Genomic DNA, 9,645 nt, shown 5'->3' on the forward strand with positions numbered 1-9,645 from the left:
GGCAGGAGGATCACTTGAGCCCAGGAGTTTGAGGCTGCAGTGAGCTATGATGGCACCACTACACTCCAGCCTGGGTGACAGAGCCAGACATAAGCACTCTTCATGGTCTAAGGGAGAGTACAATATTTGGAATTAGGATCTGTTTTGCTCCTACCACAATCACTTATGCCCCTCATGCCCTTACCTAAGTTATTTTTCTTTGTGAGTCTTTCTCCCCACTTCCAAAATGAGGGCATGCCTCTCTTGGGATCATGTATCTAGGCTTGGAGATAAGAATTGTAAAGCTCCTAGTATACAAAATATTTTCAACAAATGGTAGCTATGGTCATTTTAATATATGGAATTTTACCATAATTTCACATCTGACAGATAATTCCCCTGAAATTAATACTCGAATGTGAATATGTTCTCTGATCTCTAGCTACAGGCAAGTCTTCTATGTCAGGGAAAATCAAGTACTAATATAGAATCAGAATAAAATGGCAAAAAGAATGGGGGCACAACAGATAAATTCTCGAGGAATAACCTACTTACTGTAAGAATTTGTAAATCTGTGGCAGCTAAGACCAGGCCGTCTGAGCACATCTGGAGGTGAACTTCCTTAAAAGAAATGCGTCCAAATGCTCCAAAAGATTCAAGATCATATCTCGGAAGGGTAAAGCTCTTTAGAGTCTACAAAAAAATTGTGACTTCGGCTCTGCCAGGGAAAGAATGCCCAGGTGACCCGCCGTGGCGGGCTTCCCCAGGGACAGCCCAGGTGTGACCCATGTGGGCTCGAGGCCACCGTATTTGATGCCACCTGCAGAGCTGAGGGCAGCTGTCTCCCATTAAGCCAAGGCTGTACCAACCAAGCCACGTTCCCACATAATATTGGTTTCCAAAGTACCTTTTTCCCCAGAAGAGAAGAGGCGTGGACTTACTAACCTTCAATATGTGTAACTCCTCCCGGGTGGCAAAACCAGGATAACAGAGAACACCGCGATTCTGCCAATGTATCCTAATCTCACATGCCTGTACACAAACTCCCAAGCATTTTAGCAAGCTTTTGGACATGAAGCTCAAAAGAATGACCCATCAATATTTTCCAATACATACAGCATCTTAATGTGTTTTTCTTTCGTGTTTTTTTTTTTTTTTTTTTTTTTGTAGACACAGAGTCTCACTATGTTGTCCAGGCTGCTCTGGAACTCCTGGGCTCAAGCGATCCTCCTGCCTTGGCCTCCCAATGCACTGGAATGACAAGCATGAGCCACCGTGCAGGAACCACAGCACCTAAATTCCAAAATAACCTTGAACCCCTGACCTTCCACCCGCCCTGGTGACTTCCAGAGATCGGTTCCTCTTCCCGTGCCAAAGGTTTCTTGTCTTTCGCGGCCCGGGTAAAGTCACTCAAGATGTTCCCTCTGCTTCTGAAGGCCTTTGACTGAGAAGCCACTCTGGGTCCTATCCCGACCCCAGGCGGTTCCACTGGTACTTGCACATCTCCGGGCCGGTTTAAGTCACGCTGGCCAGACTATTTCCACTTCACTCTGGTAATTTCTCCAATCCCAGCGTCTGCTGCATCACCTTTTCTTTCTCTGAGAATCCAACCCTACAGGAGGAATGCTGAGGCTGGGGGGTCCTTTTACTAGAACGCTAACGCCAGAGCACTTCGAAGGGGCGCTGGGGGTCGGGCTGCAGGGCGGAGTCTGGCGCTGCCACTGGGGTCTCCCGCGGGGGGTGCTGGGCCTGGGGAGGCTACGCTGCGGGCTCGGGGAGTGCGTAGCAGACGGATGTCCCGGCCTGGGCGCAAGGAGACTACGGGCCCGGCATCACGTAGGCGCCCGCGGCGGGCCGGGCGGGGCCCACAGCGCCCCAACCTGCAGCACCCGCGCCCGCCCCGCGCGCTCAAGGGCGAAGGGAAGGTCACCGGGGCCGTGGGCTGGGGGCCCATCCCGGCTCCATCCTTGTTCAGTGCGCGGTCCCGAAACGGGAGGAAATCCGCCATCCGGGCCTTTCCACGCATCTGCTGCAGGAGGAACCCGGAAAATAAAAATCAAAACCCAGCTCCGGGCGCGTCGCGTCTCCAGCCCGCGCGATCGCTAAGGCTCCCAGGTAGCGTTCGCCTGGGAAGCGCGGATCTACCATCCAGCGGCTGCAAGGATCGGGACGCTCCACCGTCGGGGCACTGGCGCCCCCACGTGCACCCGGGGCCTGAGGCGCACAGTCTCCACCACCTCCGGCTCGTCATTGTTAAATGTCCTCCCGGCGCGCCCGCGTCGTGGGCCCAGACTCGGGCCCCTCCTGGAGAGCCGCTTCTACATTGCAGGGAAGGGGAAGCCCAGAGCCCGCGCCCCGGCTCCGCTGACGTCCCCGAGTCCCCGCTTCCTGGTCCTTCCCGTCCGCAGAGGCTGGCGGGGAGGGCCTGGGACCCATTTTAGTTTTCGGTATCGTCACTAGCCGAAAAGCAACTAGTGCAGGAAACCCTTTTTTTTTTTTTTTTTTTAAATCCTTTTAGGAAACCCTTTTTTAAACTCTTCCAACGGAAAAGCGACATGCTGGGGGATGACGTGGGGCGGAGTTAGGGGGCGGGGGGCCACTTAGCAAGTGATCGCGCTGTACTCACGCTTCGGAGGGGAAGCCCGGCCCTGTCCTACAGCTCTGAGGGAGAACGTCCCCAAAGGGCGCTCCAGGCGACCCCCTCTGCCAGGCTCAATTTAAAACATAAACCGGAGGGGGTGGAAACCTCACTCTCTTCCGGACGGAGGTTCCTACCGCCGTGTCCCTTCCTCCTCCGCCCCACCCGGCAAGGACCCCGGGGCTGCCTTGCCGGCTCACGCCGCCCCGCAGGTACCCCTGCCGCTCCGGGTCACGGGCTTCTCTCCAGTTCTCCCCATCGCTTCCCCGCTCGTCTCCCCGGTTCTTCCCATCGCTTCCCCACCTTTCCCCGGGTCCTCCCATCGCTTCCCCCTCTTCTGCCCCGTCGCCCCATCCACTTCGCCCTGTTCTCCCTCCTCCGTCCGTCACTCCCTCGCCGCCGGGAGGGGGGCGCGCACCTTGAGCATCCCCGCCGCTGGTCAGCACGCCGATGGCCTTGCGGGCCCCGAAGAGGTGCTCCAGGAACTTCCGCAAGGAGCCCTTGGGGGCCCGGGAGTCGTCCGCGTCCATGGCGAGAAGGCGGAGGGCAGCCCCTAGTCTGGCTGCGCCGCTGGCAATGGGAACCCTGCCGGCACGCGCCCGACTCGGAACCGCCGCCAGGCCGGCGCCCCTGAGCGGACCCAGGGCCAATGGGCGGTGACGGGATGGGCCCGAGCGCACGGGAGGGGCTGCGGGGCGGGGGCGGGGGGGCGGCTAGGGGCGGGGTCACGGCTAGGGGCTGGGGCAGGGGCTGGCGAGGGGGCGGGTGTGGGCAGGAGGACCTACGCGGGGGTCGTCCTAGGTGGGGGCCGCGCTAGCGGTGGGGGAGGCCGCAGAGGCGGGGGTAGAGCCACAGGTGGGCGGGGTCCCTGCGGGCGGGGCCGCGTTGCTGGTGCGCGAGCCTCGCGGGTGGGTTGGAGGACTCTGGTTGGGGGCTTTAGAGATGCCCCGAGCACCACAAGTGGGGACGGGGGCAGTGTCCTGGGGAGGGGAGACCGCAGCGGGGCGGGGTCACATCGTTTACCGGGCGCGCCAGAGCGGGGCGGGATAGAAAGCGGGGAGCATCTCCCGGGGGGTCGAGGGAGACCCTGAGTGTGCGGGAACGCCGGGGCGTGTGGAAACCCCTCACTTGCGGGGAGCGCCGATGCGGGGCGGGGTGGAATTGGGGCGCGGAGACCCCACCTGGACGCGGAGGCTCGCGCCCGGCCGCGCGCACAGCTTTTTGTTGCCGGCAGGATTCCTCTTGGGGCTGTGCTGGGAGCCTCGGGGCGCGGCTTCCTCGACCGCCGCCCCCAAGTTTTCTCTGCAGCCTGAGGTCGGGAAGGACGGACGGAGAGTGGATCCCCAAGGTGGTGAGAAAAGCTGATCGCGGCAGGCTTATCTTTGACCAAGTTGCGATTTCCGGGGCCTACGGAGGCTGTGACGCTCCTGGGTCCCCAGCCCGGCCCTTGGGGAGAAGAAGCCTTGGGGTAGAGGAGGGTATCGGGCGCGACCCTCAGAGACCCCTGGGCGCGCGAAAGTCAGAGTGGGGCAGGAGGAGGCGCAACAGGACTGGCCTGGAGGGGAGGCGGGACGACCCTTCCTCCCCACGGACAGGCGCGCTGCTGTACGCTGTGCCGACATCGGCCGGCTTCACTGGCCAACTCCACGTGCTGAAATACGCACACCCAATGGGATGTGCGGTTGCCTATCCACAGCTTAACAGCCTGGTGCCAGGTACCCTGAGATGGGAGAGGGGGCAGCCCCGACAAAAGCACGGGCTTATGGGGCCCCGGTTCCTTCAGTGCTCACCCCACGAAGAAGGGCTCCCAAACGGCCCCACTGGACGGCTTACTGGAGGATGGTCCTGCGCAGTGGGTGTTTGTTGAACAGATAAGAGACAACTAAAGAGACTAAGAAGAGGTTTGTTCTGTGAACCGGGGAAAGTGAAGCAGTCGCAAAAGAGAGTCTCACCAAAGGGCAATCCTGGGGAAAAGATGGAGAGGCATGGATTTTTCTTTCATGTGTGCGTCATCCTGGGGCTCATCCCGCTGAGCATCAAATATTCATTGCAAAAGAGGAAAAAGAAATATGCTGCAGACAATGCTGGATGGTCTGATCTCTCCATTGGCCGGAATTAACGGGGCAGTCCCTAACCCCTCGTGGTCCTCAGAATCACCTGGCCTATGCACACCCCCACTAAACCACTGAAGTCCAGTTTCTTCGAGCGCAGCCAGGGAATGTGTATTTTTAAACAAGCCATCTAGGTTACTCTGATGAATGCAAAGTCGAAGAGCGCTGCTCTCATGCACTGAGCCTGAGCTTTATTCTATTAATAAAAAAGAAGAGGAGAATCCTGGGTGTCTTAAGGTGGCAGTTGAGTGGCCTTTGCCTTTTGGCGGGTAGGAGAGCAGACCGGGGCTCTAAGCACCCGCACCCACCGCTGGGCTCAGGATCTGTGCTGGAGAATAGAAGGGCTAATTTAATTATTCATGCCTTTTTAGAGCATATTACATGTGGAGAAGGTGGGGCACGCTGAATTGTATTTTAGCCAAATACCCCTTATCTCCTTATACACTAGATATTTGTATATTGAACATTAGGGGATGGGTCATTTGTCGTCAAATTGCCTGTAATACAGAAAACGAGAGATACAACCGAACAGTTCAACCATGACGAGTTAAATAAATGATGATAAAAATAGATGCTGCAATAATATTTAATTGCTGTTACCGCTACGAGGATAAGTGTCTACTGACATGGAAATATGTTCAGGACATACCAATAAGTGAAAAGGCAGTCCTAGACACAGTGCGAGCCTGTGCGTGTGTGTGTGTGTGTGTGTGTGTGTGTGTGAGTCTGCATACATATGTAAATGTTTCTGAGCATTTTATTTCCTTTCTTTTGCTTAGTACAGGTAATGCTATTTTTCTCTCCAATGAACAGGTATTGTTTAGGGAAAAGAAATAGTTAATTAAAAAACAATAAAATTTAGAGTGTCAACACCCCCAAGGTTACGGATTATGTTGAAAAGTTTGTCTGTATGTAAGGGCTGGGGTCAGGGTGGTCACTGACAGTCCTCACACATCTGTTCTCATGAGTTTGGCCCATTGCTCAGTCAGTCAAGGAATTAGCATATATTAATATATGCCTGTAGCTAAGATGGAAGAGAATAGCTATAGCTCTTTTTTTTTTTTTTTTTTTTTTTTTTTTTTTTTTTTTTTGCACGTCATGTATTTTAATGGTGCTACAACTAGAGGTATTTTTTTTTAATCGTTAGCCTTAGCAATGAATCTTCTAATTCAAGAGGAAGATATTACATGCCGTGCTGACCGTACAGCTTCCACCCAGTAGGACCTGAGGTGTGTGTTTGTTCTTTATTGTCCCTTAACAGGTTAGTCTAAACTGTGGCCCACACCAGCACACAGTTAAACCACAGGTATGATTACTCCTTGGGCCAGGAGTGCAGGCTTCACTGGGCCCTCTGCCCCAGGGGCTCTCCGCGGCTGCAGCAGGTGTCTGCCCAGGGCTGCCGTGTCTTCTGAAGGCTCAGGCTCATCAGCGGAGGAGATGCTTCCATGCTCGCTTCTGTGTTGCTGGCAGGATTCTGTTGCTTACAAACTTGGACTGAAGGCCCCAGTCTCTCCGTGGCATCAGCTTCAGGCCGCCCTCTGCCCTGGGCGGGTGAATGGCTTTGCCAGAACTAGCACCTATCAAGAGCCAGAGGGAGAGTTCCAGTGGACGGAACCTGCAGCCCCTCCCAATCCAATCTCAGGAGAGACCGCCACCTCTTTTGCCTGGTTCTATTCATTAGAAGTGAGCCACTGAGTCCAGCCCTCTTCGAGGGTCTGGCTGTGAACACTAGGGGCAGGGGCCAAGGGGAGCCACTTGGGAGGGGAGGTGCTGCCTGGGACCTGCCTAGGACAAAGTGAAAGAGAACATGCATAGGGACAGATGCCCTTCCCACTTCCCCTCTGTGGTGAGCGCAGGAGCTGCCGATGTGCCCTAAAGGAGTTGTGGCATCCCAGGAGGGAAGCATCCTCCCAGCCATGAGGGCGCCATGACCCAGTGCCCCAGCATGTGGGGCTGCACATTCCAGGGCTACCTGAGCTGCAACCTCTTCCCCTTCCCTGCCGTCTCTGCCTGTGCATGGAGTGGGCGTCTCAAATCTGCAGGGACCGAACTGAGCTCAGGCCTCTGCACCGCCGCACAACCCCCCACCACTCAGTCTTCCTCACCTCAGCTCCTGGTGACTCCATCCTCCCAGGGACTCAGGCTGAAACCTTGCAGTGCTCCTCCACCCCGGCATCTAAGTCCCTCAGGAAAGTCCCTCTTGGCTCTTCATTGCATCTGGAGCCACAGGGGCCAAGCCACCACCTCTGACCTGGACTGGCACAGGCTCCCTCCCCATGCCCTGCTCTGCCCCCATATCCACCCCACTTCCATGCCTCGGGTGTCCTCAGCTTCAAAGTCAGGGTGCACCTATCAGGATGTAATTCAGGCATATTCTCTGCTGACTCGGAGTCACAGGCCCCACACATGGCCCACTGGCCTGTCCTTTGGTCCCATCAGATCCTGGTGCTGCCCAGAGGCCCATGCGGGTACCCAACAACCTCAGGCCCAGCCTGCTCTTTCTTGAGGCCACGCCCTCCTCTCCCTACCCATTCTGCCCACCTTCCTCAGGTCTGTCCTGAAAGGTCTCCTGCATGGTGAGGCCTCCCCCGATCACCCTCGCAGAAATTTTGGGCTCCATGCACACTCCTGTTCCCTCCCTGCTTCTCTTAAAACATCCTCCTCAGTGTCACACATGGGGCATTTCACCTATCTGCTGAGCTTCTCGACCGGTCCCCCTGCTGAACTCTGAATGCCGTGGATTCAGAGCTCTTTGACTATTCCCTGCTGCAGGCCCAGGGCAACAGCAGAGCCCAGGACAGAGTGAACCTGTCATGGGTGCTGCTGAATGAATGAATGAAGGAGTGAGTGAGTGAGTAAAGGAGTAAATGAGTGAGTAATAGACTGAATGGGTGAGTGAGTGAGTCAGTGAATGAGTGAGTGGATAAGTGAAGGAGTAAATGAGTTAGTGAGTGGGTAAATGAATGAATGAGAGAAGGTTAGTGAGTGAGTGAATTGCTGAGTGAGTGAATGAGTGAATGAATGAATGAGTGAGTGAGTGAATGGGTGAGTGAATGAGTGAGTGAATGAGTGAGTGAATGAGTGAGTGAATGAGTGAATGGCTGAGTGAGTGAATAAGGGAGTGAATGAGTGAGTGAATGGGTGAGTGAATGAGTGAGTGAATGGCTTAGTGAATGAGTGAATGAGTAAGTGAGTGAGTGAGTGAATGGGTGAGTGAATGAGTGAGTGTGTGAGTGAGTGAATGTGTTAGTGAATGAGTGAGTGAATGAGTAAATGAATGAGTGAGTGAGTAAAAGGGTGAGTGAATGAGTAAACGACTGAGTGAATGAGTGAGTGAGCGAGTGACGGAGTGAATGAGTAAGTGAGTGAATGAGTTAACGAGTGAGTGAATGAGTGAGTGAATGACTGAGTGGGTCTCTCAGAGGAGATGAGGACCGGAGCTGCCCTCTGACTGCTACAGTAGACAGGAGCTGAGGGAGGAGTCTGAAGGGTGGGATGTGCCCACTCGGTACATATACCCTGCTCGACACATCCCCAAAGAAACCTAATCTCACCAGAGTGGTCTCTTGAGAATTATTAGTAACAACCTTTTTTTCCAATATTTCACATATGCAGGATGATTTCTTACTTTCCTTTAAAATGCCAATCGTTTTTTGGACTTGGAATTCTCCACTGCTGGTCCACGCCACTGTATTCTCCCATAGGGGCATCCCCCGAGTTGGAGAAAGAGTCATTCCCAGGAATGGATAAAAGCCAGAAGGGCATCATCAGGTGGGGAAGCTTCTCCTATCATCCTCCCCTTCCTGCTTGGGTTACCCTGAGTGACTTTGTTTGGAGGTCTACAAAATGTGGACGCATCAAATTTGGATAAAAACCTAAGCAGTTTAAGAGGTTGCAGTGCTAGCAGGAAGGTCTTTGGCTCCCAGCACCCTCCTCCCCTCCAGTCTCTGCTGGACCCAGTACTCTGACTCCACCTTCGTCCTTGGGGGTTTCCTTCCTTCCTTCCCAGCCACTGAGCCGCCTTGGGCTAATCTGCAACCTCAGAGGCGCAGCCCTCCCCCTTTCCTCCTGCCTCTTCCTCCCTTCTCACTTTCCTTCTGCTTCTTTCGGGACTTTGGAAAGTCCAAGAATAAGCAAAACCGTAGACCAGAAAACGCTGCCTTCAGCCCATTCCCCTCCCACCAGCTTCCCTTCAGACTCCTTGATCTTTCAAAATTATTTTGCTTTGTATCTAGATGCTAAACTTTATATAGAAAACAGGTGGGGTTGGTTTCTTGGCCGGGTACAGTGGCTCACACCTATAATCCCAGCGCTTTGGAGGCCAAGGCGGAAGGATTGCTTGAGGTTACATGTTTGAGACTAGCCTGAGCAACACGGGGAGACCTCGTCTCTACAAAATTCAAAAAAAAGAAATTAGCCTGGAGCGATGGCACATCTGTAGTCCCAGCTACTTGGGAGGCTGAGGCAGGAGGATCACTTGAACTCAGGAGTTTGAGATTACAGCGAGATACGATTATATCACTGCACTCCATTTCGAGCAAGAGAGTGAGACACTATCTCTTAAAAAAATAAAAATAAAAAGGGCTGGAGTCCATATCCAAGCCCACCGCCAATTGCGACATGCGGATCTTTTATTTTTATCATCCGCCTCTCTTGTCTAAGTGCCAAATGACACTCACATCGTGTGTAACTCCTTCCACCTTTGTCTGGCTTCTCTTTCCTTATGTATTAAGAATCAGGTTGCATAGAGTTCTGAGAAAATAAAATAATAAATCAGCTGTGTGCCATGCTCATGTGTATAATCTCAGTGCTTTAGGAGGCTGACACAAGGACAGCTTGAGACCAGGAGTTTGAGACCGGCTTTGGCCACATAGCGAGATCCTGTCTCTACAAAAAATAAGAAAATAAAAATAAAAC

The 9,645-nt window shown here is 54.0% G+C and overlaps 1 protein-coding gene across 2 annotated transcripts; it reads right to left on the reverse strand.

Moving 5' to 3' along the window:
• Positions 1-314: 314 nt before the first annotated feature.
• LOC144341505 (uncharacterized) lies at positions 315-3,195 on the reverse strand. Of its 2 annotated transcripts, none has more exons than XR_013418466.1 (2): positions 2,606-3,195; positions 315-1,591 (listed from the first exon to the last, which is right to left on the reverse strand). XR_013418466.1 is itself a non-coding variant. In XM_078005067.1 (2 exons), the coding sequence occupies exons 1-2, from the start codon at positions 3,145-3,147 to the stop codon at positions 1,812-1,814; spliced, it is 309 nt and encodes a 102-aa protein (XP_077861193.1). In that variant the 5' UTR covers positions 3,148-3,195; the 3' UTR covers positions 315-1,811. The 2 variants fall into 2 exon arrangements, 1 of the variants encoding a protein (XP_077861193.1); XM_078005067.1 differs by having other exon boundaries at positions 315-2,008; positions 3,036-3,195.
• Between the last annotated feature and the right edge of the window lie 6,450 nt (positions 3,196-9,645).

This window comes from Macaca mulatta, chromosome 6 (assembly GCF_049350105.2).
Source record: "Macaca mulatta isolate MMU2019108-1 chromosome 6, T2T-MMU8v2.0, whole genome shotgun sequence".
In the NCBI taxonomy this organism is placed as follows: Eukaryota; Metazoa; Chordata; class Mammalia; order Primates; family Cercopithecidae; genus Macaca; species Macaca mulatta.